At 42.9% G+C, this 20,337-nt stretch overlaps 1 protein-coding gene across 1 annotated transcript in view; it reads right to left on the bottom strand.

Moving 5' to 3' along the window:
• The window catches only part of RYR3 (ryanodine receptor 3), a 386,865-nt gene that overhangs the window by 139,134 nt on the left and 227,394 nt on the right, over nucleotides 1-20,337 (bottom strand). Inside the window, exons 38-42 of the mRNA XM_068992826.1 lie at nucleotides 13,600-13,873; nucleotides 9,965-10,079; nucleotides 8,355-8,484; nucleotides 6,906-7,009; nucleotides 4,961-5,096 (exon numbers count right to left, since the gene is read on the bottom strand). Of these exons, the coding sequence (XP_068848927.1) occupies nucleotides 4,961-5,096; nucleotides 6,906-7,009; nucleotides 8,355-8,484; nucleotides 9,965-10,079; nucleotides 13,600-13,873 (759 nt within the window). The remainder of the gene's footprint in view (nucleotides 1-4,960; nucleotides 5,097-6,905; nucleotides 7,010-8,354; nucleotides 8,485-9,964; nucleotides 10,080-13,599; nucleotides 13,874-20,337) is intronic.

The following is a 20,337-nucleotide window of genomic DNA, read 5'->3' as shown; positions in this document are numbered from 1 at the left end:
ACACACTGTGTTCTTCAGATTAGTTTGCAGCCCAAGGAAGATACACTTAAACACTCCAAGGACTCTAAGGAGGCACAGGTTTACTTTTCTCCTTCTTTTTCTTCTGTTTTTTTGGACTGTGCCACATGGTCTGTGGGATCTTAGTTTCCTGACCAAGGACTGCGCCTGGACCCTCAACAGTGAAAGCACCAAGTCCCAACCACTGGGCTGCCAGGGAATTCCCCTTCCTCTTGAGGATCTGTAAGGAACCTTTTCCTACTTGGTATCTACCTTAGGCAGGGATTAATCACACACCCAGACACATCAGTGTCTAGACAGGCTATAAAGTTTGTAATTGCTGGGTTAATAGAAACCTCTCAACTTCAGTCCTCCCAGAGTTAAACACAACCCAAGGTTTCCCAGCAAGCTAATAAAAATAAAGTGGAGAAAATTATATGCTTTAAGAAGTTCTCTTAAAGACAAATCTTGTTTAAGAAGATTTAACACCAATATTAAGAGAAACTAGTAAAATAATGTTAGAAGAGAATTTTCTAATTCTATTATTTTGATATAGCAAGAGCTTTCGATTTGGCTTAAAAAAATTTTTTTTAAAACAAACACTAGCACCAAACAGAAATTAAACAATTCCACAATTTTTGATCAACTCAAAGGAGAAAATCTGTTTCTCCTTGTTCATTAGGGAGACAGTGTTTACAAGGCAATGCCATACAATGGTTTGAGTAAAGTTTGGCCTCTGGAGCCAAACTGTTCTGGTTCAAATCCTCACAAATGTCTACTAGCTGTATGATTCTGGCAAAGGTACTTATTAATGGCTCTAAGCATCAAGGTGTTTATCCATAAAATGATGACGATAACTATATCTAACTCGCTGGGTTGTTATATAAAATGAATCAGTTTGCACATATGAATCCTGCTCTATGTTCTCCCCTGGAAAGTCTGTTCTTTCCATTTCAACTGCGAGTGACGTGCAAGTCCACTTGGTCCCAATCTGTTGCCTGATTGATCTCTATTCTATAGCCTCAATTTGGGGCATCTCCATTTGGGGGGTCACACACTGCAAAATCCTTCCCCGAACCACATGAGCCCATGACCCTCCATCTCCAACCACTTTGTCCTTCCAACCATCCTTACTTCTTTTCTCCCTTAAATATCTAAGCTCTAAAACGACCTGTTTTTTCCCTTATGTCAACATATCCAGGACTCAGCCATTATAATCCTTACCACCAGCGAGTCCTATAAATTCTGTCCGTATTATTTATTTCAAATGGATCTCCTCTATCCCATTCCCATCACCGCCATTACAATTCAGAAACTCATTATCCTAACCAGGGCACAAAAGTTCCCAGTGGTTGCGAGTCTTTCTTCTGATGAAAAGGTTTCCCAGTTCTCTGCACACTGAGTCAAGACTAAACTTCAGCTTGGCATTTCAATTCTCCCCCTCAGAGCTGCCTACCCACCTTTTATACCTTGTCTCTTAGCAGGGTCATCCGTGCATCTATCCTGCAAGACCAGCTGATCACTGTGTTTCCTGAGCACATGTGCTTTAGCCCTCAGGTCACTGCTCAACTGGCTCCTCTCCTGCATCTCAGCATCTGGAAATCTGACCCTTCAAAGCTCATCTCTAATATTACCTCCCCAAGAGGCCTTTTCTGATCTCAACAGGATGTGAGAGTCCCCTCATGAAACCCACTAGTACTCTGTCCCTACCTTACTCCACTCGTTATGGTGACCTCTGTCCATGTCTGTTCCCCTTACCAGACTGTAACTTCTTTCAAAGCAGAAGCCAATAGTCATTGCCAAAGCCAAACGTGACCCTCACCTGATAAGAGACGTAATAAAGGTTAAAGTGCACATATCTTCCTACTGATGGTTTAATAGATTTGCAGGAGTTTATTGCATTATGAAATTGTACTGAAGAGTATATTAAAAAGGCATAAAACAATCTGAAAGCAAAGAGGGTGGACCGAACATATTGTTTCACAGTTTAGTTGAATATGGTTGTACCACATAAGCAAAAGCAAGCGTTGGCCATCCAGGTAAGAAAACAGCCAGTGCACAAAGACAGAAATATAGATCAATGGAACAAAATAGAAAGCCCACAGATAAATCCACACACATATGGACACCTTATCTTTGACAAAGGAGGCAAGAATATACAATGGAGTAAAGACAATCTCTTTAACAAGTGGTGCTGGGAAAACTGGTCAACCACTTGTAAAAGAATGAAACTAGAACACTTTCTAACACCGCACACGAAAATAAACTCAAAATGGATTAAAGATCTAAATGTAAGACCAGAAACTATAAAACTCCTAGGGGAGAACATAGGCAAAACACTCTCAGACATAAATCACAGCAGGATCCTCTATGACCCACCTCCCAGAATTCTGGAAATAAAAGCAAAAATAAACAAATGGGATCTAATTAAAATTAAAAGCTTCTGCACAACAAAGGAAAATATACGCAAGGTGAAAAGACAGCCTTCTGAGTGGGAGAAAATAATAGCAAATGAAGCAACTGACAAACAACTAATCTCAAAAATATACAAGCAACTTATGCAACTCAATTCCAGAAAACTAAACAACCCAATCAAAAAATGGGCCAAAGAACTAAATAGACATTTCTCCAAAGAAGACATACGGATGGCTAACAAACACATGAAAAGATGCTCAACATCACTCATTATTAGAGAAATGCAAATCAAAACCACAATGAGGTACCACTTCACACCAGTCAGAATGGCTGCGATCCAAAAATCTGCAAGCAATAAATGCTGGAGAGGGTGTGGAGAAAAGGGAACCCTCCTACACTGTTGGTGGGAATGCAAACTAGTACAGCCACTATGGAGAACAGTGTGGAGATTCCTTAAAAAATTGCAAATAGAACTGCCATATGCAGCAATCCCACTGCTGGGCATACACACCGAGGAAACCAGAATTGAAAGAGACACATGTACCCCAATGTTCATCGCAGCACTGTTTATAATAGCCAGGACATGGAAACAACCTAGATGTCCATCAGCAGATGAATAGATAAGAAAGCTGTGGTACATATACACAATGGAGTATTACTCAGCCATTAAAAAGAATACATTTGAATCAGTTCTGATGACATGGATGAAACTGGAGCCGATTATACAGAGTGAAGTAAGCCAGAAAGAAAAACACCAATACAGTATACTAACACATATATATGGAATTTAGAAAGATGGCAATGATGACCCTGTATGCAAGACAGCAAAAAAGACACAGTTGTGTACAGTGGACTTTTAGACTCAGAGGGAGAGGGAGAGGGTGGGATGATTTGGGAGAATGGCATTGAAACATGTATACTCTCATGTAAGAATCGAATCACCAGTCTATGTCCAATGCAGTATACAGCATGCTTGGGGCTGGTGCACGGGGATGACCCAGAGGGATGTTGTGGGGAGGGAGGTGGGAGGGGGGTTCATGTTTGGGATCGCATGTACACCCGTGGTGGATTCATGTCAATGTATGGCAAAACCAATACAGTATTGTAAAGTAAAATAAAGTAAAAATAAAAATAAAAAAAAGAAAAGAAAAGAAAACAGCCAGTGGATTCCTCAACCTTCATAACCCAAGTAGACAGTCCCACTAACTGACTCAAAACCCTTGATCTTCCTGTGAAGTTGGCCAAGATGAATAAATGGGTCTTTCCTGGATCTGGTATGTGTCATACAGTCTATCGATAGAATTTGGTGGCCTTTATGAATCTTTAAAATCTACACAAAATGCGCTTTATTACCACAATAACTCTGCAGTAATTCGGGATATGCAATCATCTGGACTAGAAGTAAGACAGGCTATCAGAAGATACTCTGAAACTGGCGCAGAGGAAGAAAATGGGAGTTTAGCAATGCCGATGATGAGCAGACAGTAGATATGGAACACGCAGAGGGAAGCAGAAAACCCAGATCCCTGAAAACCTGGCTGGGCTGAGTCCTAGGGGGACAAAAGACAAACATCTCAAGGTCTGTGACCAAGTCAAGAAAGGGAAAACACCGGGACACTGGAAACCATTCAAACATTAAGGACAGAGTGCATTATGATGTAGGAAAATAAGCAGGGGGTTCGAGAGAAGGAGACAAGAAGAGCACATGGCAAGACAATAACCGCGTGATACCAATACATTTTTAGGTGAATTCTCATAGAACAATCGGCATGACTGCTTATTAGCAGAAATCCCTCTCTGCAATCACTAACTAGCCCAGCTAGGTTTGTTAGCCAGAAACTCTTAAATAGGAAAAGGGAGAAAGATTGTAACTATAATGTAAATACAAGTAAGCTGGTATTAATATCATAACACAATTTTGGAGACAAGGTACAGTTTTAAGAAACTACTCATTTTATGCAATATTCAGCATATTAAACTAGTGGAAATGCAAAATTTGTGTCAATTTGGAATTCACTATAAATGAGAGGTGGTTTGCATTAAGAAGGATATTTAGTGTTTCTATAGCAATTCTTGTTTTTTTCTCCTACTGGGAGTTGAGTTATCTTTAACAGCTATCAGCTCTTCCATGTTTTTATTCATTCATCCACCCATCCAATCATCCACCCATCCATCCAACCATTCATCCATCCATCCAAAACTCTAAGAATCTGGAGACACCCTTGCATTTAATTCTGGGAAACAAGTGAGATCAAGATATTAACAAGTGCCCTCTTTTAGAAGAAGAGGTACAAAGAGGTGACAAGCCCAGGCCGATGTAGTGAGTTTCTCGTAGGCTCTGGTCCTAGCTTTCAGGACTGTCTCCCCTGGATTCCACTCTTGATCCTTGTCTAGCCTGATTGTCCCAGAGGTTTGTCTATCAGCTGCCACCTACCTACACAATCTATTGTGTTTATAGATAGGAAGCAATGCAAAGAATTTCCTTTTCTTAGTACGGACTGCTTTTGTGCCATCCTAGGTCTGAAAGGCATGGGAAACTGAGACTCACTGTTCACGAAGACGGCAAACCTCAGGAAGGACAGGTAGCGCTCCCCTTCAATGGGGTTCCAGCCGACATCAGGGTATCCTTTGGCTAGAAGCATGGGGCAGCTCTGTAGGCCACAGCCTGCCAAGTAGGTCACCACCTGCCAAGAACAAAACAAAAGTTAAGTGCCCAGGTTTTTTTTTTTTTGAATGGAAGTTTTTTATATAGCTGGTAAGGCATGCACAATTCTGGGAACTGAAGGGTTTTCATTTCTCTAGAAGCTGGAGACAGCCCACTACTTTCCAAGTAAATAATTTAGCAGATTTGAAATTGGAACCTTTTACTCATTTTTGTTTCCAAGCAATTGACAAGACTGATGATCACTGCTATGTAGATATAAGCCATATGCTATGATTTCCCAGTTCTGGCAAGAGGGACATGCCATTTAAAAGTGCTGGCAAGAGGGACATGGGATTTCAACATAGGCCTAACTAAGGCGCCATGGGGGAGACAATGTTGGGTGCAGGCTGGGCCTGTTCATTTGACCATGGGATTTCAAAACCAAAATGTCCAGTCACTGGTTGACTGGGTGGGCTCTCCTTCTCCTCTACAGACTTCCCTGGGTACCCTCTCTCTCTCCTCCCTGCCTCCTGGTCTCCCTTCCGAGGGAGACTCAGGGTCCCTGATGAGCAGTTATCATGTGAACAGGTGAATGTGACTGAGGGTGGGCTGCTGAGCATGGCACCCTGGGGCACTGTCTTATCGTGCAAGAATCATCACCTAATTTTAAATACAGGTGTCAGTTAGCATCATATCACCTAAATGAAAACTGAGATATTTATTGCTATGTAAATGGATGAATACCCAAGTCTGACTAAACTCTGTCTCAGAGGCAGAGGCCAGGAATGCCCAGGGCATTCACAGAACAGCAGTCATGTAACTCACTGCTGGGTGCACAGCTCCTGAGTTCATGTGTGTATGGGGTGGAGTGGGGTTTGTCTTGCTTCTGTTCCAATCACTTCTTCTTCCTAAAACCAGGACATGTTCCAGAACATAAAAAACGGTGTCGTGTTTCTCCGCTGCTTGAAGCCCTCCAGTGGTTTCTGTGGCTCGAGGCTCTAGAGTGAGGACCCGTACCATCACAGGTAACAGCACGGCCTCCAGAGCCCAGCGCTTTCGACCCTGGCTCTGACACTCGGACTTGATGACTCTGAGGATGTTACCTCATCTCTCTATGCCTCAGTTTCCTCTCCTATAACTGGGGCAATGATAAAAACGCTTGTCTTGAGGATCACGTGACTCAATTCTGAGTGGGGCCTGGCACACAGTGATTCCACAGGTGTATGGACCTCTGTGATCAGCAGCAACGGTAGCATAGGGCCCAGTCATTTCTGTTTCTCCTCCCTTCTCAGCACTCCCCGCAAGCTTCGGGGCTCTGGTCACAGCCAGCTTTCTGAAGTTCAAGCACACCACGCTCTCTTCTCTGAAATTCAGACATTCCTGGCACACGCTTGTCTTCAGTATGACTGAGTGGCTTCTGCCCACCCTCGGGGTCACCTCTCTGCTGACAGCCCTTCCTGATCACCTTGCTGGGGTCAGATGCCTAATCCTAGCTGCTCTCAAACCCAGCACACAGTGGACAGCCCTTTCCTTGTCCCCCTCCTCCTGACTAGACGGCTCCCCTCCAAACTGAGAAAGTGCATCGTCAGCCTCGTCAGCTGTCCAGTCAAGGAAACAGTGAAGACAGGATAGGAAGAAGGTGAAGGTGTCTGTGGAGCTGGCAAGTCCTGTCCACAGCAGATGCTCCGGTCCTAATTATCACACAGCTCCCAGGACTCACATCCCGCCGCACTTTCCTTACACGCTGAAGAGGTTCTGATGGAGGCTCAGCCTTTGGTCTGCTTTCCCTTGGCTTGGCTGTGGTTTAAGCAGGGGAGAGCGAGCACAGCACCTCCCCAAGGCCAGTTACCTTCTCGAGGTCTGGCTCCTCTAAGCCCAGCGCTAACTCATTGTTGTCCATCACGGAGGAAGCGGCCACATCCAGCGGGGTGGATCCTCTCATCGAGGGGGAAGCTGAGGAAGAAGGAGAGAAGGGGAGAGAAAGGGAGAGAGGCCACCCGGTGCTGAGCTGAGGTTGCAGTGCACAGTAATGGCCAGGAGAGGTCAGCAAACACAAAACCTGGATACATCGCTGTCCTCAAAGGGGGGCTGCTCGCCCAATCCAAGAGCAGCTTTCTTTTCTTTTCTTTCTTTCTTTCTTTTTTTTTTTTTGAGAGAGAATGAGTGGTTTATTAGGAAAGGAGGAAAACAAAACAAGAGCAGCTTTGTTTTCTATCCTTCCTCCCCGACACTCATTACTGACACTCATTACTGACCGTGAATATAGCTTAAGTTAGAAAATCACTTCATAGGAGCCACTGGGGCCACGTATTTTCAAGTGCTTTTCTAACATGGAAGTTCTTGGGCCATCGTTCTTGAGACCATTCAAAAGTCTCAGATGTCACTTGATAACCAAGCTCACATAACTTGGTCATTTCTGGGGTCACCACCTAGGGTTTAAAAATAACCTGAAACAGATTAGCTCTTAGAATTATATCAGGTCACCAACATTGTCTTTCATTTCCCTTTGTTCGGTTCTTAGGCTAAAACTGAGAAAAACTTTAGGTGGCATTTTATAAAAAGGTTGGTTAGTCTAAGCTTGTGGTTGCTTAGTCCCTAAGTCGTGTGCACCTCCTTTTGCAATCCCATGAGGTTGCATTTGATAAACAGGAAACCCGAGATTTCTGATTTCACGTGCACATAATGTATCTGTGTCTTCCACAAATTCATTTAGTTCACATACAGAAGAGTGAGTAAGACAAGTGCCTGCACTGGTTTTCTAGCGGTGGTGTTGGATTTACAGTTTGTCCATAGTTGCTCCTGGCCTGGCCTTGCAACTATGAAAGCACTGGCTGGTTAGCTGATGGGACAGGCATGTCGCCTGCAGCCAGCCTGCCAAGAAAGGATTGGATCCATGACCTTGGAATTATTAGCACTGCTCCCTGGTCAGCTCAATGGGCTTGGAGGTGCTGGATCTCCAGACTACATCCATAATCTCAGGTAGCATTTCATGAACCCCCGGTCCCCAGAGAGAGGAAGCAAAACTATGTGTGCTATGTGACTATAAACTGTGTGCCTAAGCCAAAACAAATCTTTCATCGTTACTGTCATCACGGCCCGTTGGCAGCGACTTCTCTCCTTAGGTTGGAAAGCAGAGACATGGTATTATTATTATCTCACATGTTTTGAGACCAGGCAGGATTCCTTCTTCTATTTAAAAATACCATAGCACACATGTGACTTCTTTGCTTTTACTGCCTAAGTGGCCAGCAAGGGAAGGGTAACCCGAGCCAACTGCAGAAGTTCTAACATGACCTACCTAGGCCAACACTGCTGTTCTCCAACAGGTAACTTAGATGCTCAAACATGGCCTTCTGATTTTGTCGGCTGATTCGACAGAAATAGCACAGGAAGCGGCAACAGCTAGCAACCATCTTTGGAAAGGCAATCTGTAGGGAGAAGTAGAAAGTGTCACGGGGAAGAATCTATCACGAAGCCTTTCTGAAAAGGCTGACTTCAAAGAGTCTTAGGTGGGAGCCTTGCAAGCTGTGAACAGTTGGGAAAAAGAATTTTCTCCTTGCTTTCGGTTGTTTCCAAGACATTTTCATAGGAGCGACAGAGAATAGACACCTAATAAGAGGCTTCTAAAAATATCGAGAGCTAATTATAGCTCCTGAAGTATCTTTCTTTCAAAAAAAATAGATGTCAAGCCAGAATTCTAGTCATCCTCAGATGTCATGTGAAATTGTTCAACCCTACATCAGACCACTGTTTCTGAGTAGGAAGGGAGGGGACAGAAAGGGAGATGGCTGATCACAGAAAACAAGACCTAGCCCTGTATCAAACCTGAGTCTTCTGGGTGAAGATTTGCCTCTCTTGCTGGAGAAGCCTCAACAGCATCACCCTTTCAGACTGTGAGCCTCCCCCAGTTACCTCTGTCCATGATCACCACTCTCCTAATGGGCTCCTAGAGCATTCATAACATGATTCTTACAATTTAGCACCAAAGTGCCAACTTCTATTACCATCAAGAGTGGTTGGCTTCCCTGCTTAACAAAGTAATTAGCATCTCCAGGGTCTGGCCACATCTTCTGTTTGATCAATCATGCTCAATAAATGGTGTCAGTATTAACCTTGGCTCAGCATCCAAGAAAGCCCTTGATTTCCACTTTTAGAATCATGGAACGTGCTCTAGGAAGTAAGATTCTAAAAGTTAGTCTGTCTGCTTGCTGAGGCACACAGGTGTTTGTTCAGAGGTCTTCTGGGGAGAGTCCACTTTCCTGAGAGATCAGAGGGAAGCAAATGAGGAGCAAGGTGAATGGGGGTCCTGGGTTCTTCCTTCACAATGCTCACCTGTCAATATTGGTGGCAGTGCTTTCCTAGGACCAGGTACTCTAGAATTTCCAATATTTAAAAACATCCCCTATCTGTTGCCTTAGAACCTCTCTGACTCTGAGAAGGACCTGGACAAGGTGCAATGCCTGCCCAGGTGGGCCCTACTGGCACTCCCTGTCCCTCGGCAGCAGGAGCTCCCGGGCCCCTTATGGCAGGGCTGGCTAGGAAATCGACATCGTCAGGAGTTTGGCTCAGACAGGAAACACATACACTCCAGTGGGAACAGTGCCAGGATCGTTATTAAAATCCTGTTCTCCTTTAGAACTGCCTTCTGACACAGCACCAAAACCAGGCTCCTAAGTGGAACCCGGAAGAATTCCATCTCGGAAGGAGCAGGACTGCAGAAGAGGATGCGAAGGAGACTGAGCAGCCCAGTGAAATGAGTGAGAATTCTTACACTGGCTGCGTCCCATCTCCTTGCTCCTTCTTGGCTTTGTGCTCATCCCCGTGCCCTCCCTGGGAAGAATCAGTAGGCAGTAGGCACCAGCCACGTGCAGGGGTCAAATTCAAGATAGACTCTCCTTGGAGCATTACCTGAGACTTTTCTGCACCCAGCACGTTCACCATCACCTCCATGACTGTCTCATGCATGCCGAGGACTCTCATGAGGTTGGGGTGCTGGTAAAACACCTTGTTGTTCATTATGTCTCTAGGGTGATTGAAGAGAGAAGTCAGCCCTTGTTTATTTCAATGCCACAACAATTCAGCGTTGAGCATACACAAATGCACACGCATACACATTCAGGGTGAACTAATGTATGAGTTTGATCCCTGAGTTGGGAAGATCCTCTAGAGAAGGGAATGGCTACCCCCTCCAGTATTTTTGGCTGGAAAATTCCATGGACAGAGGAGCCGAGGAGTCAGGCAGGCTACAGTCCATAGGGTCACAAAGAGTTGGACACAATCGAGGGACTAAAATTTTCACTTCTAATGTACATGCCATCTGCTGGAAAGATGGTCAGAAGGCACTAGGTTGGTGGAATATATGTGGAGGGATGTTTTTAGCTGATAGGAATATCTATGCTCATAAATTTCTACTTTTTTTCTTTTAAATATTTCCTTCTGATGACATCAAGTAGCTGCCCCTCGTTTTTTTTTTTTTTTTTGCTTGTGATAGTTTTGAGATAGCCCAAACCACTGAATTTCTCTTCCTCTGTGTATTAAGGGTCTTCTATTTTTTGTTCTCTTGTCCTTATATCTATGTCTCTATGTACTTTAGTTATCCAAGTGGTAGGGTAGGGTTGTGCCCTTTTCTTAAGCAATTGTGTATTAGGTGCCAACAATATTTTGGGATAATAGCGCTCAATAAAATTATCAAAATGAAACATAAAAAGAATTACGTTTTTAAGTCATTCAACATAAATCACATATTAAAGCTGCAGGCAAGTAAAAATACAGAGGCAACCTGTGACCTGGCTGTGTAATACCTTGCAAGTGGTTACTCTCAGCCCATATCCCTTTCTCCAGAGGGTGGCAGCTGTTAAAAGGAGACACCACTAGGTCTTAGTGGAGCTATGTCTACCACAAGGGCTGGGAGAAAGGCTAATTCTGCAGCTGTTTCTTCTTTCCATAAAAGTCTCTTCACCTCTATTGTAAGATTCCTCTTTGGAAATGAATTTAAGGAATGCATGTATCCCCTCGTCCTGCCTCAACTGCCAGTGTCCCTGTTCTGGGTCTCAGTGATGCTCCTTTACTTTGCTGGTTTGAGGGTGGTAGGATGACAATTCCAGCAGCAGGAAGACTATGGTTCTAGTGCTTGATTTTATTCAGGTAAAACTGTGGGTTCAGTTCAGTTCAGTTCAGTTCAGTTGCTCAGTCGTGTCTGACTCTTTGCGACCCCATGAATTGTAGCACGTCAGGCCTCCCTGTCCATCACCATCTCCCGGAGTTCACTCAGACTCACGTCCAAGTCAGTGATGCCATCCAGCCATCTCATCCTTGGTTGTCCCCTTCTCCTCCTGCCCCCAATCTCTCCCAGCATCAGAGTCTTTTCCAATGAGTCAACCCTTCGCATAAGGTGGCCAAAGTACTGGAGTTTCAGCTTTAGCAGCATTCCTTCCAAAGAAATCCCAGGGTTGATCTCCTTCAGAATGGACTGGTTGGATCTCCTTGCAGTCCAAGGGACTCTCAAGAGTCTTCTCCAACATCAAAGTTCAAAAGCATCAATTCTTTGGCGCTCAGCCTTCTTCACAGTCCAACTCTCACATCCATACATGACTACCGGGAAAATCATAGCCTTGACTAGACAGACCTTTGCTGGCAAAGTAATGTCTCTGCTTTTCAATATGCTATCTAGGTTGGTCATAACTTTCCTTCCAAGGAGTAAGTGTCTTTTAGTTTCACGTCTGCAATCACCATCTGCAGTGATTTTGGACCCCCCAAAAATAAAGTCTGACACTGTTTCTACTGTTTCCCCATCTATCTGCCAAGAAGCGATGGGACCAGATGCCATGATCTTCGTTTTCTGAATGTTGAGCTTTAAGCCAACTTTTTCACTCTCCTCTTTCACTTTCATCAAGAGGCTCTTTAGTTCTTCTTCACTTTCTGCCATAAGGGTGGTGTCATCTGCATATCTGAGGTGACTGATATTTCTCCTGGCAATCTTGATTCCAGCTTGTGCTTCTTCCAGTCCAGCGTTTCTCATGATGTACTCTGCATAGAAGTTAAATAAGCAGGGTGACAATATACAGCCTTGACGCACTCCTTTTCCTATTTGGAACCAGTCTGTTGTTCCATGTCCAGTTCTAACTGTTGCTTCCTGACCTGTTACTCAAGAAGTTTCTCAAGAAGCAGGTCAGGTGGTCTGGGATTCCCATCTCTTTCAGAATTTTCCACAGTTTATTGTGATCCACACAGTCAAAGGCTTTGGCATAGTCAATAAAGCAGAAATAGATGTTTTTGTGGGACTCTCTTGCTTTTTCGATGATCCAGCAGATGTTGGCAATTTGATCTCTCGTTCCTCTGCCTTTTCTAAAACTAGCTTGAACATCTGGAAGTTCATGGTTCACATATTGCTGAAGCCTGGCTTGGAGAATTTTGAGCATTACTTTACTAGCGTGTGAGATGAGTGCAATTGTGTGGTATGCATTCTTTGGCATTGCCTTTCTTTGGGATTGGAATGAAAACTGACCTTTTCCAGTCCTGTGTTAGTCAGTAAATTTATTTTTTGGGGCTTTAGGTTTCTCATCTGCAGTATAGAACTATGTTACCTAATTAAAGGAAATCTTTTTGATATCTAAAATGCGATCTTTCTTGTGGTGTTCATATACAGTGGACTACTACTCAGCCATAAAAAGATGAAATTTTGCATTTGCAGCAACGTGAATGGACTTGGAGGGCATTTTGCTAAGTGAAATAAGACAGATAAAGACACATACTGTATGATAGCACTTATAAGTGAAATCTAAGAAATACAAGAAACTAGTGAATATAACAAAACAGAAGTAGACACAGATTAGACAGCAAACTAGTGGTTGTCAGTGGGGAAGAGACGATGGGGCAATATAGGGGTAGGGGAATGGGAGGTACAAACTGTGGGGTGCAAGATAGGCTCAAGCATATATCGTACAACACAAGGAATATAACCAACATTCTGTAATAACTGTGAAAGGAAAGCAACCTTTAAAATTGTTTAAAAATTAAAAAATTTAAATTATGGAAACAAAAACAAGCAAATAAATAAAATCCAATCTTTCTAGTGATGTGGCTTCTAAGGAAGATCTACAAGCTATTGTCATGAGGAAACACATTTTGAAGAATTGATGCCAATGACTCTACTCCCAAGAAAAGGGAGGAAAAAGGCTATAATTATTCAAAGGGAAGCCTCAGAAGATTTCCAGTTAAAATCTTAGGTGCTCAAAAAAGTTTCTCTCTTGTTGGGTTGAACACATTGTCCCTTCCTTTGAATTTTTTCATTGCTTCCCTGGGACTATTTTTATCAGATTCAAACTAAATATATGCTTTTTTCCAAGATTCCTTCCTACTTCTGGCCATGGCCCTTCACCCCAAGTAGCCCACTGTCTGGTCTCTGAGGTTATTGAAGGGGACTGCTTTAATGAGCATATAATCCCAAAAGGAGTGAAATCAGGATGGGGAACCCAGAGGTTTTCATGTGACTTGATTTCAGAACTGCCTCCTCTGCAAGCTTGCCCTTGATGGGAATGACCCACCCCAGCCCGTTGATCATGAGTAGCTCCTCCTCCTTGCCCATCCTGACGCTGAGCAGGCAGCGAATTTGGCCCAGGGCGGCTAGCAGGCTGATGGTGTCGCTCACGGAGGCCTGGCTGATGGTATAGGTCTTGCGCAGCGCCTGCAGCAGCTCCCCGATGCTGTCATACTGCCGCCGCAGAAGGCTGAACATCATCCGGACCAGCTCTGCATCCTGGATCTGGTCCTCCTGGGCCCAGCGGATCATGGTCTGTGAGATGAGCTCCTTCAGGGTCGCTGGAAGGACAAGGGGAAGCACCAGTACTGTGGCTGTCGAAGCTCAGGAGCACTGCGCACCTGTCACTCCACTCAGTGATAACGTACAACATCAGCCGGGTAGGGTTAAAAACATTCTTAAAGGTGGATTATGGCACACAGAGAAGTAGAACGCATACCAAAAGGCAGGTGCATGAGCCATATTATAATAAAAGAATATCTTCAATTTGAACTGAGAAGGCCAAATGTTCTATTTGTATTAAATGGCATTCTGTGATGCTTGAATGATGCTGGACATAGAAGACAAAATAAGATGCCTTCTTGCCGTCAGGGTGCTCAAAACTTTTCAATTTGACTTAAAAGCTACATTTTATCCTTATTTTGTAATACAATGCAATACACACTAAGGTGGGGTTGTGTATAAGTGCAACAGGATAGAGTGGAGAGTGATTCTGGACGGACGAAAACATAAGAAGACATTGGGCACTGCCTCTTGGGAGTAAAGCACCATTAAGTGCTAGGATTTCTCTACCATAAATACTATCCTCAAAGTATTCTAAGGATACTATCTACCATTATAGATAGTATAATATCTATATATTCAGTTCAGTTGTTCAGTTCAGTCGCTCAGTCGTGTCCGACTCTTTGCGACCCCATGAATCGCAGCACGCCAGGCCTTCCTGTCCATCACCATCTCCCAGAGTTCATTAGATATAGATATTATAACTGCTGCTCTTATAACTGCATCCAAGTCCAGCTCTGCCTGCCACATTCCTGCAAGGTATGGATGGCACCAAGATTCTTAATTCAGACCAGTGATAAAGGCAGAGTTCAGGGGCTGATGAGGGTTATGCAGTCCTTCAGTGAAAGCACTGGGAATAAGCTCAGATAGGTGCTTTCAGTAGCCTGTGCCCTGTCTTACATAATTTTCTACCTCTGTGACACTAAATATGGCAGGTGTCTTCTCTACATACAATAACGGCTCATCATAAGCATATGAAAACAACTTTGTTACCAACTGAGTAAGCCATACCACTGATTCAAGAACTCTAAAACATATTTGAGATAACACAAATATAAAAATACATTAGGGGATAGAGCGAAGTAGACTGAGAGCCTTCTATTAGGTCCAAAGACTTTGCAACCGGACATCTGAGCATCACCCTGAACTGACTGTGCTGTCCTGGATCTCTGGCAGGAGTCAGCTGACACTGTGTCAGATGCTTCATAAGCATCAAGGGAGAAACCAGAATGAGTGAATGCAGAACGTCTCAGGGCTCATGCTGGTTGCACAGAAACACCACTGGCTGCACAAGTAGAGGAAAGATGGCTCAGGTGGGAACCAAACCAGCACTGGGACCTTCACAGGTTGAACTGAATGGCCCCTGCGAAGTGCCGATGGGCATCGGTGTGGGAAGATGACCAAAAGGGAGACGCAGATCTGAGCAGGAGGAGAAGTGTGATAGGGCATCCTGCCAGAACGTCTGGGAGGCACTGCTCACCCCCCTCCATGTCATACACATTTCCCGAAGATGCTGTAACACAGTGAGACACGCTGCTCTTATTACTGCGTCCAAGTCCAGCTCTGCCTGCCACATTCCTGCAAGGTATGGATGGCACCAAGACCCTTAATTCAGAGCGGTGAGAAAGGCAGAGCCCAGGGGCTGATGAGGGTTACGCAGTCCTTCAGTGAAAGCACTGGGAATAAGCTCAGATAGGTGCTTTCAGTAGCCTGTGCCCTGTCTTACAACATGTTCTACCTCCGTGACATTAAATATGGCAGGTGTCTTCTCTACATACAATAACGGCTCATCATAAGCATATGAAAACTGAACTTTGTTACCAAAGCTCCAGAAGAGCTCTAGATGTAAAGGATTAATTCACCTTACTTCTGTGTCCATCACCCCTGGGGGAGTTTTAGGTTTAGACAGGAGACACAAGCTAAAAATCTTAAAAAAAAAGAAAAAAAAAAAAGGATACCCAAGGCAGAGAGGAGCACAGTTAAAAGATGTTCCTAAGAGATCTCACTAGGCAGGGACTGCTGACTAACATTTGTTAGGTTAGACAATACCTGAACTTTCTGGGGGAGAAACGTTAGTTACCGTCTAAGCCTGGTCTCCTCTCAGGAACTCGTTTCCTCAGCAGTCAAATGTGAAAGTTTCTGTTTCTCCTACTTAATAGTCACACTAATGAGTAAAAGCAGGACAAAACCATAGGTGTTCTTGCGTGCAACAGAAGCTTACCTGGGCCTGTACGTACGGTTTCCTCTTAAGCCTGACTTAGGACTGAAAGAATTACAGTTCTCAATACTTACAACCAAATTCTCTGCAGAGATAATACACATGACCACAGTCCCTGCCACACATGAAAAGCAACCAGAAGTATTAACCAGCTCAAGAACCATCCTGTTTTCAACAGGGAATTCTACAGAGTCACAGTGAAACCATGTAAATATTCCCTTAACCTGTCTTTCGGATTAATTCAAGATTCGGGTGAGCTCTTAGCCACACACTGACTTATCAATCCAAATCAACATTTATAGCCTAGAGAATGGTTCATTTCAGCATAATACCTCATGAGAGGGCAAATGGGAATGGAAATAGCTATATATATATATAGTTTTTTTTTTGGAAAGGGCAAGATTTTATTTTTGTATAGTTGATTTACAATATTGTGTTAATTTATGCTGTATAGCAAAGTGATTCAGTTATGTGTATGCATGTATATATATATATTATATACACACAGTCTTTTTAAAAATTTTCATTTCCATTGTGGTTTATCACAGAATACTGAATACAGTTTCCTGTGCTATACAGGGGACCTTGTTATCCAATGTGTATGTAATAATAGGTTTGGACCTGCTAATCCCAAACTCCCAATCCTTCTCCCCTATCCCCTCACCCTAGACAACCACAAGTCTGTTCCCGATGTCTGTGAGTACATTTCTGGGAAACAGCTCTTTAACCTAAAAGGGCAGAATGAGAAATGCCCCATGGGTTCTTTGTCCAGGTCAGTCTTCAATGTATATGTGAGGCAATGGGCTAAACAATTATCTATGTGTGACCAAGCTAATGCTCAGTTAAAAATTGTGACTCCCAAGCTCCTGACAGAAAAAGCACCTCATCATTGTGTATTGATGCTGTTGCTGCTGCTGCTGCTAAGTCGCTTCAGTCGTGTCCGACTCTGTGCGACCCCATCGACGGCAGCCCACCAGGCTCCCCCGTCCCTGGGATTCTCAAGGCAAGAACACTGGAGTGGGTTGCCATTTCCTTCTCCAATGCATGAAAGTGAAAAGTGAAAGTGAAGTCGCTCAGTCATGTCTGACTCTCAGCAACCCTATGGATTGCAGCCTACCAGGCTCCTCCATCCATGGGATTTTCCAGGCAAGAGTACTGGAGTGGGGTGCCATTGCCTTCTCCATTGTGTATTGATAGGCAGATGTAACTCAGTAGAAGGCACAGAATTTAAGACCATCCTTGTTGGACAAGGTTTCAGATTGTGAGACCAAGGTTCAGAAAGTGAGAGAAAGTATAACTGTGAGATGAAAATGAACTGGGGACAGGGAGAGAAACATTGTTAAGAGCCCTGAGAAGCACGGCGTACTTTGCAGCCTGACATACGCTGGAGACCTAGCACCCACCAAGCAAACCTAGGCTGAATCATGAATTTTTAAAGGTCTGAACACCTCTGGGACTGAGAAAATGGAGCTTTATACCCCTGGCAGCAATGCAGTTGAAAATTGCTCAGACTTTAATTAGCTCCCATGAACCAACAATGGAGCAGCATAAATGAACCAGGGTAGAGAGGTTAAAAAGAACACATTTTCTAGAATGTGATAGGTTCTTCATGTAACTGCATACCTGGGGATTAAAATAATTAATGCTCATAACCACCTCTGGCACAAACCATGGGCTTAATAAAAGGTAACTCTTATGCTATCTGTGCCAGTAACTATAAAAGTTGGGTTCACAGACCCCTGGGGTCTCCAAGGCCCTTCAGGCAGTTTGCAAGGCCTGTTGTACTTTCATAATAGTTCTAAGATGCTATTTGTCTTTTTCATGGTGTGATTAGCTGCACTAATGGTGCAAAAGCAATAGTAGGTAAAACTAGTGGGGCGAAAACAAACAAACAAAAACAACAGCTGGGTCCTTAGCACAAAATCAAGACAGCAGCACCAAACGCTATGCTTTCCTGCTGCATTACCAGAACATGACGAGTACTGCTTGCATCAGAATGCTCTGAGTGGCATAGAAAGATGATTACTTTTATTAACAACAAACAACTGCTGCTGAAGCTGAAACTCTAATACCTTGGCCACCTGATGTGAAGAACTGACTCACTGGAAAAGACCCTGATGCTGGGAAAGATTGAAGGCAGGAGGAGAAGGGGACGACAGAGGATGAGATGGTTGGATGGCATCACCGACTCAATGGACATGAGTTTGAGTAAACTCCGGGAGTTGGTGATGGACAGGGAGGCCTGGCGTGCTGCAGTCCATGGGGTGGCAAAGAGTTGGACATGATTGAGTGACTGAACTGAACAACAAATTCCTGAGTATACATATTTCTAAAGCGCTTCTGTTGTACAAAGGCCAGTGGTTTTCCTAAGGAAAAACACCTGTGTGATTGTCATGATTGTTGCTAGCTAAACTAGCTGCTCCTTTCTTGGAATGCCATCTTAATTAAGAGAACAACAGACAAGCTATGGTTAATCACACTTGAGTAACTGACAGATATTTTCTTAAAAATGAAACAAGCCTGTCATTTCAAGGAAAACAACTCTTAGGACTTCTTGCCAAGTTTAAAATTCAAGCTTTCACGAGAAAACTAGAATTTTGGAAAATGTTTATCTGCCACTGTGAATTTGACAGCTTCCCAACATTTAAAGACTTTTTTGATTAAGTTGTTGATATTAATGAATGCAATTTAAGAAATAGTTTATAATAAACTGTGTCAGCATTTGAAAGCTCTGTATAATTCAGTGAACCAGTCATTTCCCAATGATCAATGTGTAGTGTTACAAAAACATCACGGATAAAAGAATCCATTTAACAAACAAGATAGACCAATGGATTGTCATATAACCAAATAAAAAGAAAGTCTTTACTATTATTTCAAATTCCACACAGCAAATAACTTTTGAGGAACTATTACTTGCTGAGACTTAACATAGTATCAAAAGAATATCCACAATTATCTGAAAAGGCTACTAATAGTACTCCTTCTCTTTCCAACTATATATCTGTTTGAGGCTAATTCTTTAACCAGACATAAGAATAAAAACAAATCCAGCTATCTTCTAAGTCAGACATAAGAGATTTATAAAAATGCAAAATATCACCAATCATTTTTTTGAATTATTAAACATTTAGTTGTTTTTCATAGAAGTTTTTTATGTAACATGTAACGGGTTTACTCTGTTATTATGTATTTATTTAAGTACAGTTAATTTATAATATTATAGTAGTTTCAGGTATCCAATAGACTTATTTGGTATTTTTATAGATTATATTTGATTTAAAGTTATAAGATAGTGGCTATATTCTCTGTGCTGTATACTATATCACCACAGTTTATTTCTTTTTTTTAAATATAAATATATTTAACTGGAGGATAATTACTTTACAATATTGTATTGGATTTGCCATACATCAACACGAATCCGCCAGTTTATTTCATTCGTAATAGTTTGTATCTCTTCCTCCCGTATCCAATCTTGCCCCTCCCCTCTTTTCTCTCCTCACTGTGCCCAATGCTAATCACTACTTTGTTCTCTGAATCTGTGAGTTTGTGTCAGTTTTGCTATATTCATTTATTTTTTAGATTTCACACATAAGTGATAATACACTGTGCTTGTCTTTCTCTGAATTATTTCATTAAGCATAAGTGGGTTTCTTATTTTTCAATGAATTAACAAATATTTAAAAAATCTCAGTTTTAAATTCTATTTTAGTTTCACTTGTGTAATATAATAGATACAATCCTCATAAACTAAGGCATATTGGGATCCTTGGTAAGTTTTAAGGGCATAAAGGGGCCTCAAGGCTGAAATTTAGAGGATCACTGTCTCTATAAAAGGGTCTACCTTAGGGGATGGCTGTTACTGGAAGGCAAATCATTCCCTTTGGCTAAGATAAACCCTGTTCCATTAGACTGTGATTCTAATCAAGTGGTTGAGACCAGAACCTTGAAAACTGTGCCTTAGGAAGCTTTCTCTGTTTCTGGATGAGAGGTAAATTAAATGAGCATAAAGAGAGTAAGACAGCTCACGTGAGAAATAAAGTGAAAATTAAAGAATCATTATTTTGAAAATTGAATCCTGGCAGTCAGCAAGGGGTCTGGCCATTATTCACTCATTACCAAAGGGCTCCCCACCAGCCTGAAGGGCCCTAAGCTTCCCTCTTTCATTTGGGTTGAAGATGAGTCACCTTGGGAGCAAGGAGGAGCCAGGTATCTTTGACACCGAGGTAGCCAGGCCATCTG

Source organism: Capricornis sumatraensis, chromosome 2 (genome assembly GCF_032405125.1).
Source record: "Capricornis sumatraensis isolate serow.1 chromosome 2, serow.2, whole genome shotgun sequence".
Lineage (NCBI taxonomy): Eukaryota > Metazoa > Chordata > Mammalia > Artiodactyla > Bovidae > Capricornis > Capricornis sumatraensis.
Note: the sequence above shows the minus strand (reverse complement) of the source record. Positions and strands in the feature narration are given on the sequence as shown.